The sequence below is a fragment of the Mirounga angustirostris genome, unplaced genomic scaffold (genome assembly GCF_029215605.1).
Source record: "Mirounga angustirostris isolate CCGP_5_RB_7025 unplaced genomic scaffold, mMirAng1.0.hap1 SCAF_8, whole genome shotgun sequence".
NCBI lineage: Eukaryota > Metazoa > Chordata > Mammalia > Carnivora > Phocidae > Mirounga > Mirounga angustirostris.
In genome coordinates this window covers 137,352,737-137,376,776 of record NW_026991716.1, presented here as the reverse complement: position 1 = coordinate 137,376,776, position 24,040 = coordinate 137,352,737, and the positions used below count along the sequence as shown (strand labels likewise).

Here is a 24,040-nt window from a genome sequence, read left to right as displayed (position 1 = left end):
GGACACACAGCCTCTGTGGGAGAAGGACCTGGACCACTAATGTGGGCCCTCCGGAGATGCTCTGTATCAGTGTAAAGCAGGGAAACAATGAGCACCCTTCCACCAGGCTGTTGACAGGGGTTTTGAGGAAATCTGTGTAGAGGAGCCCCAAGTGTTCTGTGCCCCCGTCAGCGCCCTCCATCAGAAGCAGGAATAATCGACAGGCATCCCAGAGAAAAGGCTAGAGTAGCACCTGCTGTTTCCAGCCTGGCTATCAGGGCACTAAATGTAGGTGGAGGGTAGGAGAGAAGCCACAAGGGACTCCCAAGGCCCTCTGGGACCAGCCTGTCCAGGCTCCCACCATCCTGGCCTCCTTTCCTTCCTAGAACACACCATGCTGTTAGATATCCTTTCTGCCCAGAACAACTTGGCCTCACCCCACCCACCTTCTTCAAGTTCACAGCTGCTTATCTATTTCCCCAGGGAAGCTCACCTGACTACCCCACCCCTCCCCACAAGCTCAGGAAAAAGGTCTCCCTCAGGGTATGGATTGGTGATTGTATTTATGCTTTTGCTAAACAAGCTGTCTCTACCAAACTGTGAGCTCTGTGAGGACAGTTCCTCTGTATTTTATAGTCCACCTCCCCGACCACATCGACCCACTCTTGCTCCAAACCCCCATTCTACCCTCAGTGCATAACCTAGTGCCTGGTGCAGAGCAAACACCAAGTACTTATAGAAGGAATTAGGGGCACTCCTTCATACCTGCTGAAAGAATGAATACACACCTTCATCTTATATAACCATCTCCTGACACTCAAAACTCAAGATCAGCCTGGCAGCAAAAGTTGTAGAAAGAACATTGGCCAGAAGGGTGGGGGGGGTGGTCAGGAGACAGGGATTCAAGTTCCACTACAAGGAGCCATGCAGCAAAACCTCTCCTGTGCCTCTTTCAGCTTTGGGATGCTGAGGCTGTGCTGGGGAAGTACCGTCACTCTGCACACAGTAAAGAAAACTGGGTGTCGACTCCACTGTCTTAAATGTGTTGTTTTTGTTTGCTTTAATTAATCCATCTTTCCTCACAATTAGGGAAACATAAAGAAAAGTGCTTTCTCAGTTTCCTGTTTCGCTCCTTGCTTTTTATTTGCCAAATCCTCAAATTGATAATAGTTTGTGAACATTTAGCTCAGATGAGCCCACATGGAACCTCCAATGCCCTGAGGAAAGTTCTCAGCTAGTTCAGAAGTACCCAGGGCTATTAACTAATTTCTATGCCCTTTCGGCACATTTCTGTTTAAGGAGAGTATTTTGTTTCAACCTTCTCCATGTTCCTCCAGCTATACAGGAAATAAGAGTCAGGCCACAGACACACCATTTAGAGCTCTTTGCTCCATAAATATGGGGCTTGATGTGACCTTGGGGGTGCTGCACTCATTTGCACGAGCATGAAAGAGACAATCATTCAAGAATCCAGCAGGCCCCCTGGAAGGCTGGAATTGGCCATGGTGGGAATGCTCACACTACAGAAAATGGTAAGCACCATAAACCAGGGACTTTTTTTTTTTCTCCAGAGAGCTGGTTTACACGCACACCATGCTTGACCCTCACGTGCTTTGCCCATTTTCACCGGAAAGCTTTCCTGATGATCATTACTATCAAAACCAGATAGCGTGAAAGAGGAAATGCACACTCACTCTCTTTGTAACCGTGGGAACAAGTTTTGTAGATTTCACACGAAGCATCACAAACTCTGGCTCCCAGATAGGCCTCTGGCCAGCCAAGCACCGCCCAGCTTAGCAAGACATGTTTATAACCTTATCAATGTGTAAAATGCATCCTTCTAAATGGTCTGAACTTCCACATCATAGAATGTGAGTACCAGTTAACTAATATGTTTAGCAATTGCTGCCCCATTAATGTCACATATGAAGGTTGTGCTGCCTAATGCCACCACCTGGGTGCCTGCACATGGATCCAAGTCCCTTTCAACAAACAGAACAACCTTTCTTTCCCCAGAGGCAGGTACCGTTTAGTCTCTGGAACATTGGTAACAAAATATAAACACAATAGACTAACAACTATACTAGAAACAGTAATTTCCTCTAAGAGAAATATAATGACACATGGTGGGTATTCACTGATATTCTATGAAAAGTAAACAGAGACTACAAAAGAAATCATAAAACCTTTTCATTGATCTTTTCACTTTCAACCTGAGGATATCTGTGACCACACACACAGGTTTCTCTCTCTCTCTCTCTCTCTTTAATGACTGACACATCATACCTTGTGTTTGGCTTCAGGTTCTCAATGGGCAAATGAGTTACTGAGGAAGCTTGAGTGGACCACTTGTTCCTAATGAAGTCTTCATAGGATGCACTGTAAACCAGGTAACCTGCAAGAGGAGATAGAGAAGGACCCACTGAGCATCAAGGAACCACATCACCCAAGAGGCATGCCCGATGGAGGAGGATGGGGAGGAGGCCATGGCCCAGAGGCATTGCCATCTGAGGGAAAAGTTCAAGAACAGGACCAAGCTGCATGTTGTGTCTGGGTATAACATTGGTACCTTCTTGTGAATTCAGGTGTGGATAACAAAATTAAACACACTTCTTGACAACTACTGGTTCCCTACCTTCTCTTCCTTCTCTTTATCTCCCACATTTCCTCAGAACTAATCACCTTGACCAACCTTGACAGCACAGAGTAAAAGGCGGCAGAAGAAAAAGCAGTGACCTCCACACAAGTATTTAAGAATTTCCTGGCAGAGATATATACAACTGTCCTTACATGAAACAACAAAACTGTTGATGGTGAGTGCTGTGCGTGTGTATGTGTGTGCACGTGCATGCACTTGCACACGTGTGTGGGACTGAAAGACCCCAGACTCGCAGTGGTCTCTTCACCCAGTTGGTGAAGGCTCTCCTTTGATTGCTAGTTGTTGAAGATCTGTGCCTGCCCTTGACCTCGATGTCTAGGGACAGTAGTCAGGCAACTCCTTCTGCCTTTTCTGCTAGGAATGGACCCCAGTGGGCCCTGACACCTGCCCAGCCTTCAAGGAGGCCTCAGAAGGCCAAGTGAAGTCATGGCTCAGCGTATCCTCTACAGTCTCCTATGTTATACACAAAGGAAGAGAACATCCGTCAGGTATTTCCCATGAGCCAAACATTCCAAACACATTCAACCAAGTTTTATTTTGATTAATTCTCCTGCTCCTAGTATGTAAGCATCACTATCCCCATTTTGACACATGAGAAAACTGAGTCTTAGAGAGACGTTAAAGCATGAGATGAAGCTAAAGAAGCACGGAGCAGAGAAAATATTCAGTGCCCTTAGGTCATGCAGGTTTTTGCTTTTCATTCTAAAAGAAAGGGAAAAACATTACAGGGTGGCACAATCAGACTGCCTTCAATGCCTCCTTCTGGTGCAGTGTGAAATGGGTCAGGCATGGGGGTGTGTGGATCAGGTGGCCCAGCCAGCCGGCTACTGTAATATCCAAATGACAGGTGGCAACAGCCCAAGTTAACTTGGTAGTTAATGGAGAGAAATGGATGGGTTCATGAGAAACCTGGAAGGTAAAATTGATAGGATTCAGTGATGAATTAAATATGGTGGGGGAAATTAAAGAAGATTTGAAGACAATCCCATGCTTACAGAAATGAGTTGGGGAGTGCGGTCATTCTCTGAGATAGGAAATGCAGATGAGCAGGTTTGGGAATCAGAAGAGTCATGAGTTTGATTTTGGATATGCTGAGTCTGAGATGCTTTGGAGACATCCTGGGACCGATATTTTCCACCTACAGATCAAAGAGAACTCTGAGCATCTGCCTTGGACACACCTGTTACCACATCTCCTGGGGTGGCTTTGTCCCAGTCTACAATGACAAATGAGTGGCAGCCTTCCATAGCGACCACAGTGATGTTGCGGGGGGGATGCTGAGGAGGCAGGTCACTCTTCCTCATGTCATTTGGAATGATTTCATCCAGGCTATCCACTTGAAAGTGATCCAGAGCATCAGTCAGAGAACATGGGGCTGATGGGTCTTTACTCAGGTATGTCACATAAGGAGCTGGAAAAGAAGACAGACAGCCAATTGTATTGTTAAAGCTTTCTCTAGAGGCAAAAACATAATGTCTACTCCATGGAGCAGACCTACCATTCAGTCTTTCCCTGCTAGACAGAGGCTCCAGTGCCATCAGCCCGATGCTAAACCCAGAAACACATCCTTAGCTCTCGTTAATGGATCCACACATCTTCCAATCTAGTAGTTTCAAAAGATCCTGTTGCCCCATCAACATCAATGACTATGTCTTCAAAGTAATTTTGAAAGACCCCCAAACTATAATTCAATGTAGTATAAGTCTGTGGCATTCTGCCATTTGTATGCCCAGACATTTGGAAAGGTATGAATCGGGCCTAGCTGACACTTAACTAGAGCTCTCTCGGCACCATTCACTCCTTAGACTGTCTTGGAACCAGAAAAAAAAAAATACCCCGATCAGGATATACAACTTCTAGCCTTCAGTCCTGGGTGGCCTTCCCTAGAGCTTCAGAGATACCCATAACCATCAGGGATATTTACACAAGGCCAGGCCTGAACAGCCTTTACAACATTACTGCTAAGTACAATACAGCTACTCACATTTACAGACAGGTTCAAGGTTTTCTATACACATTATCTCAGTGGATACGAGCCCTGGGAATAAAGCAGGACATGGACTGATATCCCATGTTCCAGCTGAGCCTACTGATGCTGAGAGGGCCCATGAAGCTCAGGTCAAACAGGAAACTCTACCTCCAGCCCACACCTCTTTATTATATATGCTCTGTAAGAAAATAGAAATGTCAAGGAATTGGAGCTGGGGCCTCATACATGCAAGATTCTCAAGTGCTTTCAAGTAACAATTTCTATTACTTTCTAAATATTCCATTGCATCTTTTGGTACAGGTTCTCATTCTTGGTGGGACTAAAAGCAATTTTTAGACTCTCTATTTTCCAATAATTTGTATAAAACGAGGCCTTGAGAGCCTGTCGATGGATCTAATCAGGAAGTTCTGGAGAGTAATCTACTATGCTTTGTAGAGTTACAGACATAGGAAAATAGCCGGACAATAGTAAGCCTTTCAATCTTGAGAAGAGTTCTGTGGAACAGCAAACGATAGTGATGAAAGCATTTTCATTCCTGTCAGGGAGCCACAGAGAGGACAACCAGAACATTCAGCAAATTCAGCCAGCCTGCTTAATGCCAGGGGCCAGCATTAGCGCTTGCCTCAGGAATGCTACCTCAAATTAATATTCTTGTTCTTCAAGCACATGAGATTTAGACACTCAATACGACATCTCGGCTGGCAAGCGCTGTTCTCTGCTTATGGCAGAACATTTGTTTTGGAAACAGAAAAGTGTTATATTAGTTTAAGCTTTCGCCTGTCTCCACTTGGTAATATTTTTTTCCACTCCATAATACTAATCTAACGGTCTCGTTAGTGAAGTTCATTAAGGGCATGGGAAAAGAAGACTCCCAAAGGGAGTGAAGCACAGTTTAGCGAAGTAGAATTTCCTCTTGAAATTGTTTAATAACTGAGAAAGAAGAGTCAAGTAAAATTCTAGGATCCCCAGTCCCCGAGGCTAATGAAAATTACAGGAAACAATGGAAGAACCCAGCTCTGGTTCTGTGGGACCATAAGAAGCACCAGCAGCTCAATTCGGTAAACTGCTCATCTTTGAGGAAGAACTTAACAATGTATGGGTGAGTCTCAGTGGAAGGAAGCCCCATCTTGGAAAAGTTGCTAAAACAAAAACAGTCATGTTCTCTGGTCCTGAAGACGTTTGCAAGTGTTCCTTACCCTTGGTCTATACGAGGCGGCCTCTCAAAGCTCTGTTTGGTTGGATACCAAACGGTCTCCCGCACAACCCCCTCCGCTGACTCCTGCAGAAAGCAAGCTAATGTGTCTTCAAGCAGGACTGACTCAGAGTCACTCCACATGGAAACTTCGCTCCGGGAAAACTTCTGCTCCAATGCGCTGCCTCAGCCAGGCCAAGAAATTAGTTACGCTCTTCCTCAAAGAAAAAAGTTAAAAACCCACGTTTCTCCAATTAAGGAAGTTCTATTTACCAACAAATCGTTTCTTTCCAGCCAGATCCAACTCTTCTTCAGGAAAGGAGCTAATGGCACCTTCTGGCGGGATGACCTCAGACACCGCAGCTGTAGTGGAGGGCCTGGTGGTAGCTGGTGGCCTCGAGGTCTCAGATTCATAATCTGAAATGATATGAAGGCTTTGCACTGGGCCCTTCCAGAAAGGGGGCACCATGTACGGCCAACATTCAACCCAAGATTAAAGCGCGCACACACACACACACACACAGCCAAAATAAATGCTGTGCTTGAATGTAATTTGGTCCCAATGAAACAGTATTCCTCCTACCTCAGTCCCTTCAGGAAAGCAGCTGCAGAAAAAAGAAAGGAAGAGGAAAAGGAAACACATATGAGCAGAAAAATGAGATCTTACAATCAGAGCTGGACAGAACCTTAGAATTTATCCAGTTTTGCATGTTCCTGTTACTGACAGGCTCTGCCTAATTTTCTCCTTTAGAGCCATAAAAGATTCACATCAGAAAATAAACTTGATTTTTTAAAAACATTTACCTTCTGTGTATGGGCTTCTTTTCTGGGGAGGGGGTGGGATGAATCCTATTAAAAAAACTAACCCTTAACATTTAAAAAAGAAGACTCTGCTCCCTTTCAACCGCTCAAAGATAGTAAGAAAATAAGAAAGGAGCTTATATTTTCAAAGGTGCTAAGAAACTTTTCTTTTTCTTCTGACATCTGTTGTTTTTCTTTTAAGTCAGGTTTTTCTTAAACTGTGGGATGAAACCAATTTATCGAACTTCACTGTCACTGCATCAAAGGTGACATTATTCTCACATCGGTGTTTTGAGGACACTGGAGCTGCAGGTAACAGCAGAAAGGAAGCACAAAAGGGAGAATATCCTGAGTATCAGAGACCAGCCCTGCGGTGGGGACAAGATGCCCCCAGGAAAACTGCAGAGGCAATTTATAAAACCCACAGAACCATCACAGCGTGGCTCCAGATTCTACCTAAGGCATATTGCATTCTTTTTTTTTTTTTTTTTTAAGATATTTAAAATTTATTTGACAGAGGGAAACAGTGAGAGAGGGAACACAAGCAGGGAAAGTGGGAGAGGGAGAAGCAGGCTTCCCGCGGAGCAGGAAGCCCGATGTAGGGCTCGACCCCAGGACCCTGGGACCATGACCTGAGCTGAAGGCAGACGCTTAATGACTGAGCCACCCAGGCACCCCAGCATATTGCATTCTTAATCTTATAAGCTTATTCCTGCTTGAAAAGATTCTATGATAAAAACACTTACATAGCACTGCATTTCTTTCTTTCTTTCTTTCTTTTTTTTTTTTTTTAGAGAGAAAGTGAGAGAACATGGGCATGCGCACCAGCAGGTAAGGGTGGTGGTGGGGTACAGGGGGAGGGGCAGAGGGAGAGAGAGAGAATCTCAAGCAGGCTCCACGCCCAGTGCGGAGCCTGAGGCGGGGCTCAATCTCAAAACCCAGAGATCATGACCTGAGCCCAAATGAAGAGTTGGATGCTCAACTGACTGAGCCATCCAGGAGCCCCCATAGCACTGCATTTTCTTACATAATTAGAAAAGGAGAGAAAAGAGAACAATGAGAGGAGCCAACAGAGGAAGTGGAGTTGTGGGTTGAACCAAGCCTGTTCACAAATGGCAGTGGAAGTGGAGGCCCAGACAAGCAGCTCCAGAGTTCTGGGGGGCGGGGAGAGAATGGGGGGCGCAGAGGCTTGTCTGGAGGCTGTATTCACATAGGAAGCCCCCTCTTTTCCCTCGGATCAAATATGTACTGGGCACTAACTTGGAAGCTGGCGTACAACCACCTTCCTTCAGCACTGCCATGCAGCCCAGAGCTCTGAGGGAAACTCGGAAAATTGAGATCATCCACCTAGTAATTAAAGTGAGAGAAACTGTCCAAATCCAAACCGTGTAAAATCAGCTGGTACCTTCGTCATAGATAACGTACGCCTCTTCCGTGGGTATTGCGGTATCAGTCTCCAGTCCTGAGAATCCATCTAGTGAAGAAAGAGGAGAGAAAGGTTTCCTCCCAGCAGCTGGGACCCGTGCCCTGGGCATGGTATTCAGTCCCCACCATTCTTCCACAGAGGTCAGTCACCAGGCCAGGGCCGCCCAGCCTTCTCAGAAGGAAGAGCATTAGAATCCAGACACGAAACCCAGACTTCCTCTCCTTTACATTCAGGGAAGGGCACTCAGAACGTCCCCTGGGGGTCAGAAGAAAGCCACCTCCCCCAGCACACCCACTCTCTGGCACAAAGTGCCTTCTGACCTCCCCTCTGCACACAGTGCCCACTCACCCACCAGCCCAGGCAGCTCTCAGAAGGCTGCAGGAAGGGCCCAGGTCCAGCAGGTCACAGGCCTGAGAACACACATTCTCAGAAAGCAGGAAGGTGGGAGACTGCTGCTCAGGGTGGGGACAAAAATCCCCCCAACTGCAAGCTCCCTTATTCATCAGGCCTTCATCCCCCTACCCCCTCGATCTTGCCACGATCACATGTTCTGGAAGCAGGGTGATTTCCTGCCTCTCCCACATTCTACATTGGCAAACCACACCAACATGACTTCCCTGTGCTTCACTGCTTCCCTCCTAACCTTCCACCCTCTCTGGTGGGAAGCCTGCAGCCCAGGGCCTGTGAGATGCCCCGGCACCAGCTTCGCCATTGAGGTGGTGGCCCTCGGTGTGTTCTGATGGGGCCAATGGATGTCAGCAGGACAGAGGTTGTAAATTACCAACACCCTTCAGGGCTCAGGACTGTCATTTCAAGAACAACTATTAAGACATAATTTTCCTTAGGTCATTCCAATGTCAATATTCTTAGATCCAAGAGGAATTACTTCTGGGTTGGTTCAAATCAGACAGTTTTCAGGTTCACACCATCCAGTTTGGGGCTATCTTGCCATTGCTTCCTTGGGTACTATTTTCCTTCCCTTGTCAATTTAACTTTTAGGAACATGGTCCTGTTTTTCCTCATTCTTGGTTCACATTTGCTTCTTTTCCTTATTATTTTTAGTCAGATCAAAAATGAATAATTTGTATAACTTTTGCATCCCAGAGTAAAGAAGAAAAAGGAAAAAGATAGCATTTCTTGGTGGATTCTCGCTGTTGAGTGTAATTCTTGAAGTGCTGGAGCACTGCAGTGCATGCAGCAGGCCACAGAAATCATGCCTATTACCTGCAAACTGGGATCGCTTCTTGAATGTCAGTTAAGTCTTCTGGCAAAAGTAAACATCCTACTGAGTGATTCAGTGCTCTTTTTTTTTTTTTTTTTCTTAAGCTCAGATAAAGTCAGGCATAATTTTCCTAAAATAGCACCATCTTGGCTCCAAGTAAAAGTAACTTCCAGACGTAAGAAAGTGTATTCTTTTTTAAAAATTGGCCATTAGGGGCACCTGGGTGGCTCAATCATTACGTGTCTGCTTTCGGCTCAGGTCATGATCTCAGGGTCCCAGGATCGAGCCCTGCATCAGGCTCCCTGCTCAGCAGGAAGCCTGCTTCTCCCTCTCCCACTCCCTCTGCTTGTGTTCCCTCTCTCGCTGTGTCTCCCTCTGTAAATAAATAAATAAAATCTTTCAAAAAAATTGGCCATTAGAATTTGTCCCACCTGATTGCCATTTGGAAGCATTTGGAACTACAGAAAACTAGATGCATTATACGTCAACTCAGCATCATTGTCAAAAGCTTCCACCTCGTCACATAAAAACCATAGCTGGCAGCCACACTGGTGGTATGGTTCATTCTCTTGAGTAGTTTGTCCAAATGGACATAAAAAAAAAAATGACAGCAAGATGTCACCAAAGAATTAGGGCCTTAGCTCCAGAGATATTTAACAAAACTATTTAAAAAATCCCAAGCAGAAGTTTAGAGAAAAAGTGAAAGACAGCCATTTGAAAACCAAGGATATTCGTAAATTGTACAATTGGTCCAGCCCAAGTGAATTTTCAATTATTCTCCTTGTATTTTCTGTCTTGAGCCGTGGATGAGTGGAATGGTTTTCCATAATGACTGATGTTTATCTGAACCATGGCCCAGGATCATGTTACAAATTATTGAAGATGTTCAGCTGGCTCAACATTTCCAAACATGCATGATATCATCTGATCTGCTGTAGAAATGGAACCTGAAAAACAAAGACCATTGGCTTTTACTTCTCAGTTAGAAAAATGGAGAATGCCTATAGCTTAAGATATTGCTCGGATACACAAAGATGAATAATAAGGTACCATGAAGAATGTGAGATGAAGCAGAAGACACTGTCTCTACTGCAAGGAGTTTATTATTTAATGGGAGAGTCAGATCGAGCAAAAGTGTGTGGGGGGTGGGCGGGGGATGGGCAAGAAAAAGAGAAAAGCTATGAAACACTGAAAACAAGCATATAATATGCATCTATGCTTCCAGGAATATACATACACATATGGCATGCATAACAAATGAGGAAGTATGTAAATACTGCTTGAATTACTGGAATGACTGAATGACACAAGGTTATTCCTAGAATGTTATTTTAAAGCAGTGTTTTAAAGGAAAGGAGTGCATGATTTAACCAGGGGAGCCAAGACTTTTAGATTTGAAAAGATGATTTTAAAATTGGAGGGCTAGAAACAAAATTTTTTTACTTCACCAGTGGAATGTAATAACATATGGGTGACTAGGTGGGGTTGTGGAGTAGGGGCCTTGAAGGGCAGGTATTCATTTGCCGATCACAAATGCAGGTGCTAGATCATAAGCACTACCATAACAAACATTTCAGGCTACTAGCCTGCAAAGTGCTATGGTCAAAATGTTGCTTGCTAAATACTGACTATGTACACATGGAGCCCCAGCACTTGTGAGTGTACATTATGGACTGCACTAAATACAACAAAAGAGCAGGGGCATGAGAAGAACACAGACTTAAGAGCAGAGTAAGAGGCATAGAGACAGGATACAGGTGGTTCTGCAGTTCATGTGTGAGGGGGAGCCTTGGGACTGCCCCTCAGCTGGCAGAGCTTCTTACTGAAAGCATCTCTCTGCTCTCAGTATCATTACAGCATTTACAAAATAAATATCAAGTCCACTAAGAGATGTTTGTCAACAAATTACAAACTCCATTGTATTTTATAGATAATGCACAGGATTTTCCAGAGTAATTATGACTGCTTTTCAAATTATAAGCCATCTGTAGAAGCTAATTCCCACCCAAGATGTTTGTTCCTTTGCTTCTCTCCAACACTGGCCCTGGAAAGTTTCATTCCAATGATGAATGAAGCTGGGACTATGTGTGATATCCCCGGGCAAGTAGAAGCTGGTAGAAGGAAGCCCAATAAAGAATAACAAAGAGTATTGGGCCAACAGGGCCAGCCTATAGATGGAGAGAATGAAGCAAATCTAAGAAGTGTGATGAAGTGGATGGACAGATGGTGGTGGAGTAGGAGGACCCTAGGTTTCCCTTGTCCCATGAATACAACTAGGTAACTATCAAATATTCTGAATACTCCAGAAATCAACCCGAAGACAGGCAGAACAAACTCTACAACTAAAGGGGGAGAAGAGGCAACAATGAAGAAGGTAAGCAGTGCAGAGATGCATCTTGAAAGAGAAACACATCATGGCTACTGTGGTGGGGAGGGAGCCACGGTCCACAGAGAAGGCCAAGAGACAGACTAGCACACAGGGGAGTACATGGGAAAAATGAATCCCCATAGCAATTGGTTTAGAAAGTGAGAGGGGCCACATTTTGTGACTTTTGACAACCAGGAGGCCTTAAAGCCTAGAGTTTAAAGGTCAGTGGGCTTGGCTCTGGGAGAGCCTGGAGGACACTGAGGCTGCCCTTGGAGAGAAGGTTGGGCAAACAGCCATGACATACAGTATGGAAACAGTGATCTGAAGAGCACCTGGAGCACACAATGAGGAGGTTATTCACTCATCTCAGTGTGTCCCAGAGAGACAGCATTCACAGAGACTGTTCCAGGAACAAAAGAACTGGCAGGCATCATTTCCCTTCTCCACCCCTCAGCATAAGCACAGGGCCACCTGCAGGAAGCAGCACAGTCCTGACACTGGCTACCTAACTTGCTTATACCAAGCCCCATCCCCCATTCTGGAAGAACCACCCCTCCGAGTTACAATTGCTTCAGTCCCAGCATGGCAGGCCCCCTCCACTAGAAGAGCAGCCCAAACACCTGCCAGTGGCGCGAGCCAAGCTACTCATGCTGTTTGACAAAGTCCAAGTGTGGGGGACGATCCTGAAAACAGGAGACTCCACAGCTGGCTCCTGCTATTCTCTTTCATTTTGTTTATGGCAATCTTTATAATTGTGGGAATATTTCTGGGGTTTCATGATAAAGTGACTACTCATCTTAGTCACGCCTATCTAAGCAATCATAATGAAACTAATTCCACGAAGAATTAGTTTCTATAGAACAAAATAACAAGACGGTCACGCTCTGCCTAGCACCTTTCTCTTTGCGTACTGTTTTTTAGTTTTAGTGAAAGCCAATAAGCAGAAATCAATAAAGGTCATGTTAATCATTACAAAGGAAAAATGAAAGAAGGCTATGGCTGTAATCCAGAAAATGATCTAAGATTTGGAAAAACAAAAATATCCTAACATATAAATAAAGTTTCTCTGAGACTGTCAGGAGGAGATGCTTGCAACCTGATCCTGTGTCTGTGTCTCCTCATTCGCCAATGCCGTCCTTTCCTACGAGAGACCCACCCCGGCTGGAGCTGGACTCTGGCATGCCAGCGCCACATCTTCTGACCTGGGAGTTTTGAAGGGCCTCAGTTCTGGCAGTGGTGGTGACAGGTCTCATTTCACAAGCAGACCAGAGCACACCTAGTCAAAACTCACACATTCAGGCCAGAGACCAAACACTGCTCACAAAAGGCAAAGAGAACCTCTGCAGATGGCTGGCCTGAAGGATAACGTGGCCAGGACACAACAGCAGAGCACATGCAACCCACACTGAAGATACTCCCAGAATCATCAGGCCCTGGTGAATAGGGGACTCTGTACTGCAGGGTAATACAGGACCTCTTCTTCACAAAGCCATTACTCTCAAGAGCAGGAGACATAGTTGACTTTCCTAACACAGAGAAACAGGCACAGAGACTTAGACAAAATGAGAAGATAGATGAATTTGTCCCTAATGAAAGAAAAGAACAAGGCCACAGCCAGAGATCTAAGCAAAACAGATATAAGTAACATGCCTGATGGAGTACTTAAAGCAGTGATCATAAGGATACTCATCGGACTTGATTAAAGAGTGGAAGACATCAGTGAGACCATTAACGTGGAGATAAATAACAGAGCAGAGATAAAGGGCTTGATAAAAGAAATGAGAAACACACTTGATGGAAGGAGCAGCACGTTGAAAGAAGCAATGGGATGAATTAAAAACCTAGAAGACAGAGTAATGGAAAGTAATCAAGCTGAACAAAAGAGGAGGAAAAAGAATTATACAAAACGAGAATAAACTTAGGGAACTCGGCGACTCCATCAAATGTAATAACATTTGTATTACAGGAGTCCCAGAAGAAAAGAGAGAAAAGGGGTCAGAGAATTTATTTGAAGAAATAAATAGCTGAAAACTTCCCAAATCTGGGGAAGGAAACAGAAATCCAGATCCAGGAGGCACAGAAACCCTCCCCCTGCCAAAAACCAACAAAAGCAGATCCACACCAAGATGTATTATAATTAAATTGGCAAAATCTAGCGATAAAGAAAAAATATTAAAAGCAGCAAGAGAAGACAGTTACATACAAAGGAAACCTGATAAGGCTATCAGCAGATTTTTCAGCAGAAACTTCCCAAGCCAGAAAAGAGTGGCATGATTATTCAAAGTGCTGAGTGGGAAAAGCCTGCAGCCAAGAATATCCTATCCAGCGAGTACTATCATTCAGAATAGAAGGAGAGATAAAGAGTTTCCCAGACAAACAAAAACTAAAGGAGTTCATAACCACTAAACTAGCCCTACAAGAAGTACTAAAGGGACATTTTTGACTGGAAAGACAAAAATGACAGTATGAAGGTAGAAAACACAAAAGCAGTAAAAATGAATATTTCTATAAAAAAATAAGCCAAGGAACTCACAAAATAAAAGGATGTCAAATATGATGCCATGTATCTAAAACATGGCGGGGAGAGGAGTAAAGAATGGGTTCAAACTTAAATGACCATCAACTTAATATAGACTACTATATGCAGAAGATGTTATACACAAACCTAATAGTAACCACAAACCAAAAACCACTAATAAATATGCAAAGAATAAAGAGAAAGAAATCCAAAAATATCACTAAAGAAAACCAGCAAACCATGAAAAAGAGAAAGACAAAAAAGAATCAGAGAAAATCTTCAGAAACAACCACAAAACAAGTAATAAAATGGCAACAAATACATATCTATCAATAATTACTTTGAATGGAAAGGGACCAAACATACCAATCAAAAGACATAGGGTGACAGAATGGATAAAAACAAGACCTATCTATATGCTGCCTACAAGAGACTCATTTTAGCCCTAAAGACATCTGCAGATTGAAAGTGAGGGGATGAAGAAACATTTATCAGGCAAATGGATGTCAAAAGAAAGCCAGAGTAACAAAACTTAAATTGGACAAGAAAGACTTTAAAACAAAGACTATGACAAGAGACAAAGAAGGGCACTACAAAATAATAAAAGGGACAATAAAACAAGAAGATACAACAACTGTAAATATTTATGCACCCAACATGGGAGCACCTAAATACATAAAACTGTTAATAACAAACATAAAGGAGCTACTCGGTAATATTAAAGGACTTCAACACCCCACTTACATCAATGGACAAATCCTCTAAACAGAAAATCAACAAGGAAACAATGACTTGGAATGACACACTGCACCAGATGGATTTAACAGATGTATTCAGAACATCCCATCCTAAAAGAGCAGAATACACATTATTTTCAAGTGCACATGGAATATTCTCAGAATAGATCATATATTAGGCCACAAAACAAGCCTCAACAAATTCAGAAAGATTGAAATCATACCATGCATTTTTTTCCCCACAACATTATGAAACTAGAACTCAACCATGCACACACACACACAAAATCTAGAAAGACCACAAATACATGGAGGTTAAATAACATGCTACTAAACAATGAATGGGTCAACCAGGAAATAAAAGAAGAAATTTAGAAAGTACATGGAAACAAATGAAAACGAAAACACACATACAAAAAGAAAACACAACAGTTCAAAACCTTTGGATGCAGCAAAAGCTATTTGAAGAAGGAAGTTTATAGCAATACAGGCCCACCTCAAGAAGCAAGAAAAATCTCCAATGAATAACCTAGCCTTATGCCTAAAGGAGCTAGAGAAAGAAGAACAAACAAGACATAAAAACAGTAGAAGAAAGGAAATAATAAAGACTAGACAGAAATAAATGAAACAGAAACTAAAAAACAGATCAATGAAACCAGGAACTGGTTCTTTCAAAAGATCAACAAAATTGATAAACTTTTATCCAGACTCATAAAAAAAAGGAGAGAGAGGACTCAAATAGTCGGAAATGAAGGAGGAGAAATAACAACCAATGCCACAGAAATACAAAGGATTATAAGAGAATATTATGAAAAATAATGTGCCAACAAAGTGGACAACCTAGAAGAAATGGACAAATTCCTGGAAACATATAACTTCCCAAAACTGAATCAGAAAGAAATAGAAAATTTGAATGGACCAATTACCAGCAAGGACATTAAATCAGTAATCAAAAAACTCCCAACACATAAAAGTCCAGGACCAGATGGCTTCACAGGTGATTCTACCAAACGTTTACAGAAGGGTTAACATTTTTTCTCTCAAACTATTCCAAAAAATAGAAGAGGAGGGAAAACTTCCAAACTCATTCTATGAGGCCAGCATTAACCTGATACCCAAACCAGATAAAGACACCACACAAAACAAGAGAACTACAGGCCAATAGCTCTGATGAGCTTAGATGCAAAATTCCTCAACAAAATATTAGCAAACCGAATCCAACAACACATTCAAAAAATCAGTCACCATGATCAAGAGGGATCTATGCCTGGGATTGCAAGGGCAGTTCAATATTTGCAAATCCATCAATATGCTACATCACATCAACAAGAGAAAGGATAAAAATCATATGATCATTTCAATAGATGTAGAAAAACCACTTGACAAAGTACAACATTCATTCATGATAAAAACCCTCAACAAAGTAGGTTTAGAGGGAACATACCTCAACATAATAAAGGCCAAATATGAAAAATGCAGAGCTATTATCATCCTCAATGGTGGAAACTTAAGAGTTTTCCCCCTAAGGTCAGGAACCAGACAAGGATATCCACTCTCACAACTTCTATTTGATATAGTACCAGAAGTCCTAGCCACAGCAATCAAACAAGAAAAAGAAACAAAAGGCATCCAAATTGGTAAGGAAAAACTTAAAACTTTCACTATTTGCAGATGACATAATACTCTATATAGAAAAACCAAAAGACTCCACCAAAAAACTGGTAGAACTGATACACAAATTCAGTAAAGTCACAGGATGCAAAATCAATATACAGAAATTGTTGCATTTCTATACACCACAATGAAGCAACAGAAAGAGAAATTAAGGAATTAATTTATAATTGCAACAAAAATATAATGTACCCAGGAATAAACCTAACCAAAGAGCTGAAAGACCTGTACTCTGGAAACTATAAAATGTTGATGAAAGAAATTGAAGATGACACAAAGAAATGGAAAGACCTTCCATGCTCATGGATTAGAAGAACAAATATTGTTAAAATGTCTATAGTACCCAAAGCAATCTACACATTTAATGCAATATACACATTTAATGCAATCCCTATCAAAATACCAACAGCATTTTTCACAGAACTAGAGCAAAATATCCTAAAATTTGTATGGAACCACAAATACCATGAATAGCCAAAGTGATCTTGAAAAAGAAAAACAAAGCTGGAAGCATCACAATTCTGGACTTCAGAGTTGTAGTAATCAAAACAGTATGGTACTGGCACAAAAACAGACACATAGATCAATACAATAGAATACAAAATCCAGAAATAAGCCCACAATTTTATGGTCAATTAATCTTTGACAAAGCAGGGAAGAATATCCAATGGGAAAAAGAAAATCTCTTCAACAAATGGTGTTGGGAAAACTGGACAGCAACATGCAAAAGAATGAAACTGGACCATTTTCTTATATCATACACAAAAAGTATGCGCTAAATGGATTAAGGACCTAAACGTGAGACCTGAAAGCATAAATATCCTAGAAAAGGACATGGCAGTAATTTCTCTGACATCGGCCCTAGCAACTTTTTTTAGAAAGGTCCCCTGAGGCAAGGGAAACAAAAGAAAAATAAACTATTATGACCACATCAAAATAAAAACTTCTGCACAGCAAAGGAAACAATCAACAATACTAAAAGGCAACCTACTGAATGGGAGAAGATTATTTGCAAATGACATATGTGATAAAGGGTTAGTATCTAAAATATATAAAGGACTTATATAACTCAACACCAAAAAACAAAATAATCTAATTAAAATGGGCAGAAGACATGAACAGATATTTCTCCAAAGAAAACATCCAGATGGCCAACAGACCCATGAAAAGATCCTCATCATCACTTATCATCAAGGAAATGCAAATCAAAACTACAATGAGATACCACCTTACACCTGTCAGAATGGCTAAAATAAAAAACACAAGAAACACACGATGAGGCCAGGATGTGGAGAAAAAGGAGCCCTCGTGCACTGTCGGTAGGAATGCAAAATGGTGCAGCCACTGTGGAAAACAGTATGGAGGGTCCTCAGAAAGTTAAAAATAGAACTACCCTACAATCCTGCAATTGCACTACTGGGTATCTACCCAAGGAATACAAGAACACTAATTCAAAGGGATACATGCACCCCTATGTTTATAGTAGCATCATTTACAACAGCTAAGATATGGAAGCAGCCCAAGTGTTCATCGATACATAAATGGATAAAGAGAAGTGGACAGATATATAACGGAATATTACTCAGCCATAAAAAGAATGAAATCTTGCCATTTGCAACGGCATGGATGGAGCTAGAGAGTATAATGCTAATCAAAATAAGTCAGTCAGAGAAAGACAAATACCATATGATTTCACTCATATGTGGAATTTAAGAACAAAGCAAACAAGAAAAGTGGAAAAGACAGAGAGAGAGAGAAAGCAAGAAACAGGCTCTTAAATCTAGAGAACAAATAGATGGTTACCAGAGGGAAGGTGGGTGGGGGTGGGGTGGGTAAAATAGGTGATGGGGATTAAGGAGTGAACTTGTCATGTTGAGCAGCTGGTGATTAAAATGAAAACTTAAGAAAAAAAAGGAAGCGTGGTGGAGGAAGAGTGAGCGGGCAATGAGTCCTGGCAATGAGATGAGAGAAGTCCAAGGAGACACCAAGGCTTCAGGCCTGAAGAGCTCTCTGGGTTATTGCAAAACAATCTTTACCCTGCCTTGTGTTATTTTAAAGAGGAAAAATTGGGGGGGCACCTGGGTGGCTCAGTCAGTGAAGTGTCTGCCCTTGACTCAGGTCATAATCTGGAGGTCCTGGGATCGAGCTCCACATCGGGCTCCCCGCTCCTCAGGGAGTCTGCTTCTCCCTCTCCCTCTGCCCCTCCCACCCCCTGCTTTTGCACGCTCTCTCTCTCTCAAACAAATAAATAAAATCTTAAAAAAAAATAAAGATGGAAAATTTGGTTTTCTGACAAGAGAGTGAGTTGTTTTTATCTACTGTATGTTCAGTAGATAGCCCTTCAGGGGCAGAAGCAGGCCACCTACGGCTCTTCTGTATCTCCCAGAGAACCTGATTTACATGCACTAGATGATTAATCATTATTTGCCAATTTTAATTTATAAAATTTTGAATGAAGCCAGAATAACAAAAACATCCTTTCTAGTTTACCACATGAACTTTCTCGTAATGACATCACTGCCACAATGATAAAGATGAAACATTTGTCAGATGAATTTACTCAATTCTACATCAGGGCTGACCTAAGGCACCAGATGTAATCCTGCTCGCTTTCCCTTTCAGAATCTATCATTGGAAAGTATACAAAGTCACCATGTCAACAGCATTAGTTATTAGGGAACCGGAATTCAGAACCACCAAGAGATACCACTTCACACCCACTAGGATGGCGAGGATCAGAAAGACAGAGAAGCACAGGCATTGGTGAGGATGTGGAGAAATCGGAAGCTTCATATGCTGATGGTGGGAATGTAAAATGGTGCAGCCACTAAGGAAAGCAGGTTAGCAATTCCTACCAAAGTTAAACACAGAGTTACCATGGACACAGCAACTCTCTTACTGAGTATATACCCCAGAGAATTGAAAACAGGTGTTAAAAAAAATTGTACACACCATTCTTAGCAGCATTATTCATAATAAGAGCCAAAAGGTGAAAACAACCCAAATGTCCATCATCCAATAAATGGATAAAATGTGGTTTATCCACACAATGGAATATTGATCAGCAGTAAAAGGAATAAAGTACAGACCTACTCTACAACATGGATGAAACTTGAACACAAGTCATGCTGAGCGAAAGACACCAGACACAAAGGCCATATATCATATAGGATTCCATTTATATGAAACGTCCAGAAGAGACAAACCCATAGAGAGAGAAAGTGGATTTGTGGTTACCCAGAGGTTAGGAAGACAGGGGAATGAGGAGTGACAGCTGATGGGTACGGGGTTTCTTTTGGGGTGATGAAATTGTTCTAGAATTTGATAATGGTGATGATTGCACAACTCTGAATATACTAAAAACCACTAAACTGTATACTTTAGAAGGGTGAACTTTATGGTATGTGAATTGAATCTCAAGAAAGCTATAATTTAAAATTTTTTAAATAAAAATAACTATGATTAGAATTAATACAAGGAAGAAAATTAAGTTGTTAGTGGAGCAGCATAAATAAAAAAGGAAGACTGGCCATACAGGAATATTTTTAAAATAATAATTATAGTACATTATAACATTATATAAAGATTATATGTTGCTCTCCACGAATTTACTTTGTTCCCAACACTTTGTATTGTTTTGTACTTATTTTGAAAATGCTGCCTAGAGGCAAATTATAATTAATATTTGGTTACTAATTCGGCCTGGGCTAGGGAAGTAGAAAGATGACATAAGTGAAGTGAAAAACATACACATACATCATGATTTTCCAGAAGAAGAAGAAGGAGGAGGAGGAGGAGGAAGGGGAGGAGGAGGGGAAGAAGAAGAAGAGGAAGAAGAAGGAGGAGAAGAAGGAGAAGAAGAAGAAACAAAAATACCAATAAAACCATTGACTTTCATGCCAAATAAAAGCCCAAAAATCCAAAGTAAATGAAAAGAATATGCTATAAGCCCTCTTAGACAAAAGAAAATGAAAAATATTCATAATAATAGTAGTAATTCCATCCAATTCCAAAACAGTCACTCTCCTGTTTGCAAACAATTATTTAGTAAATATCTGTTCCAATTATACTTTGATTTAAAAAAACAAACAAACACATCAATGTATGCAGAAGTGAAAGGTCAAGGAAAGTACATAATATTTTCATACCAGAAGTCCAAAGGTAAATTCCAATTCGTGCTCACTGGGGAAAATGATAGTCTGCAAATCTTCTTCCCAACGGCCCTCCTCTCAGCATGGTTCCTTATCCTTTGGTGTGAATTTTTAGATGGGTACAATGTTCCTGTTTACTTGGAGCTTTTCTGCAGGAAACGGACTTCAAACAGAATTCCCATTTTGAATACAGCATTCAAGTTCAAGCTTATCACGGTCAACAAGGCTATGTAAAGAATTCCAGGTGTGCAAACTAATTCCTGAAACAAAGCGCCTTCACTCTGTATCAGCTTAAAAAGACGTAAGTGTTACAGTCTACATGGTGATTCTTTTCCACCTAAGGGAAAGAAGATGAATTTTTCTCCTCTGAGCCGGACACCAATGCAGGATGACCTCTTCCAAAACAGCCTGAACAGGGACCGAGCAGAAAAGATGATGACTCTGCAGCTCCACGGGAACCTGACCGAAGGTTCCTCGCTTCCATTCTTCAGGGGGAACGGGCCATTCTCAGCGGGAAGACATGGAAGGGGCAGAGGATAGTCCTGACTTGGTGCCCCACAGCGGAGGAAACAGTGCAGTCCTACCCAGCAGAAAGCAGTCCTACCCTTGCTGCCACCAGAGCCCAGCTACTCAAGGATTAGCATTCTGCAAAGTGAGAGTGGATCAAGAAGGCGTTCATCTGACAAAGGAGCTTAGGACACTCTACTTTCCTTGGAAATTCACAATGAAGCTATTCAAGGATCTGAATAATCCGACAGTCAGAAATCATTAGCCTTGTTTAAATCACATAGCTAATCACAGAACCTTTTTTTTAACTATAACGCATACAAATCTACTAATGTCCAGTAATATACACTTGGAGAAATGCTCGTCCATATTCATAATATTCCATGTTTTAGCTAAATTTTTTGACTTGGGTTGCGATAAGTGTTGCCAGAGAAAACACAGGATGTCCACTTAGGTTTGAATTTTAAATGAACAGCGAAAACTTTTTCATATTAAGTATGTCCCATGCCGCACTTTTATTTGCTAAATCTGACAACCCTGAACGAAACTTGTGGGACTGGAAATGCCTCTAGTCACCATTCCACTGTGTATCCTACTTACCCCTCCCTGCAGCCTTTGTGACCCGACTCGGAAATGCAGCACGCTAGTTACATGGGCCACCATTACAATGAAGGTCGTTAGTTACCTTCTTCAGGGTAGCACTCGGGGACCCCGCTGGAGCCTGTTACGAGGTTGCCATCTTCATCATGCCGTTCTAGGGTCCCAGGGGGACAGGTGGGAATGGGGGTAGTGGGTTCAGGGGTGGTGGTGGTGGTGGTGGTCGTCTGCGTAGTGGTTCGAATGGTGGTGGTTGGGCGTGTAGTGGGGGCTGTGCGGCGGGTGGTGGTGGTTGTGGGCCTCGGGGTCATCGTGGTAGGTCGTGCAGTTGTAGTGGGGGCATGGGTGGTTGTTCTGACAACCTCCAAGCCCACCAGAGGCTTCCCTCCAAGACTCAGAATGGGCTTATCCTGGGCACTGGCCACAGGTTTGCCATGCCGCCCCTGCCCAAAGAGGGGCAGGCCATCTGGGCTCACCACCGGGGTCCCTCCCAGATCTGAAACAAAAGCAGACAAAAGCTGTGCAACGAGATGAGATCATCCAGAGGAAGTAAAAACCAAACGCAAAGTGTCTTCTCAAAGCTTATGGATTCTTACATTCGAATCAGTAAAAGGCAAAGGAAGCATTAAAAGGATATTCAGCAGAGGTAGCAATATCTGCTGCCATCCAGAAATTTCTGGGCTTCTTATATTGTCCCTTACTCTATATTACTTTATATAATCCTGTAAATACTTCATTGATATGCCCCATTACCCTGAAATAACTCTTGGTCTCTAGTCAAGAAAGTAACTCTTTCCTCCTCTTGATTCCTACACCTAAGGAGGAAGAGTGTTACATTGTACCTGGGGTGGCAAACTTACTCTGTAAAGCACCAGAGAAGATAGAGGGCCAGGTATTTTAAGCTTCACGTTGCAGCTTCTCAACTCTGCCATTGTAGGGCAAAAAAGCACGGAGAGTACACAGACAAATGAGTGTGTCTATGTTCCAGTACAACTTGGGTTGGACACTGAAATGTGAATTTCAAATAATTTTCACATGTCACAAATATTATTATTCTGATATTTTTTTCTTGCAATCATTTAAAAGGGAAGAAACTATTTTGAGCTCACAGGCAGTACAAAAACAGGCAGCAGACAGGGTTTGGTCTCCGTGCTGTCGTTTGCAGACCCCTGCTGCTCTGGGCTGCCCTATCTCAAGAAGGAACTCAAGCACCAACTTTTTGTGGAGGATGGAATCTGTAGGAAGAGTAGAACTACAGTTGTATTGGGGGAAAAGCTAAGTTCTGCCCCTTTGGAAAACTCCTTTCCACATGGCTAAAAGTAACTGGACCGAGGGTCCCCATTAAAAATCGGCAGGGGGTTATCTTATAGCAAATTCAGAACACTTTTTGTTGCCTAAAAACCATTCTCACTTACCCACAATGGTGCGACCATCTCCTCCTAGTTTAATCCGAAGAGGATTTCCTTGTGAATCCTGGAGGTACCTTCCTTCTGCATTCAATACTAACCCACGATCGAGATCGACGACCTAAATCCATGACACAGATTAAAGAATATACTGAGCATGAATCCACCTACATGAACATATCCAAGAAGCCTCCACAGAAGGAAACCATAATGTGAGTAGGAAACATTATTTCTGTCCACATCATTCACAAGGCTTAATAAGAATAAAGTGCAGGGCACATGGGTGGCTCAGATGGTTAGGCGTCTGCCTTCAGCTCAGGTCATGATCACAGGGTCCTGGGATTGAGTCCCGCATCGGGCTCCCTGCTCAGCCGGGAGCCTGCTTCTCCCTCTCCCTCTGCCTCTCTCCCTGCTCATGCTCTCTCTCTCTGTCTCTCTCTCTGTATCTCTGTGTCTCAAATGAATAAATAAAATCTTTAAAAAAATAAATAAAATAAAATAAAAGAATAAAGTGCAAAACCGTCCCATTTCATATTATAATTACTTAACCATAGAATATATAAATTAAGTTTCTCAAATATGCAAAAGATGTTCATAATACTGCTACCATTTAGTACGCTGTGTGTAATGTTGAAAAGCAGCAAACAACTTAAGTGTTCATCAATGGAAGGAAGGGATTAAATAAAATATGGCCCATTCACACAGTGGAATGCTAGCAGCCAATGAAAAGGATTTGGAAATTCTACATATATTGACATCAGCTGCTATGAACTGACTATTTTGCAGAAATAAAAATATATTCATTTGTGTATATAA

General features: G+C 42.2%; 1 protein-coding gene across 2 annotated transcripts in view; it reads right to left on the bottom strand.

The window, feature by feature from the left end:
- FNDC1 (fibronectin type III domain containing 1) overlaps positions 1 to 24,040 on the bottom strand; it is a 98,958-nt gene that overhangs the window by 13,434 nt on the left and 61,484 nt on the right. For both annotated transcript variants that reach the window (XM_045865832.3, XM_064598307.1), the window contains 6 exons: positions 23,234 to 23,345; positions 21,907 to 22,314; positions 8,027 to 8,095; positions 6,094 to 6,237; positions 3,819 to 4,049; positions 2,266 to 2,374 (listed from right to left, as the gene is read on the bottom strand). In XM_045865832.3, coding sequence (XP_045721788.2) covers positions 2,266 to 2,374; positions 3,819 to 4,049; positions 6,094 to 6,237; positions 8,027 to 8,095; positions 21,907 to 22,314; positions 23,234 to 23,345 — 1,073 coding nt within the window. The remainder of the gene's footprint in view (positions 1 to 2,265; positions 2,375 to 3,818; positions 4,050 to 6,093; positions 6,238 to 8,026; positions 8,096 to 21,906; positions 22,315 to 23,233; positions 23,346 to 24,040) is intronic.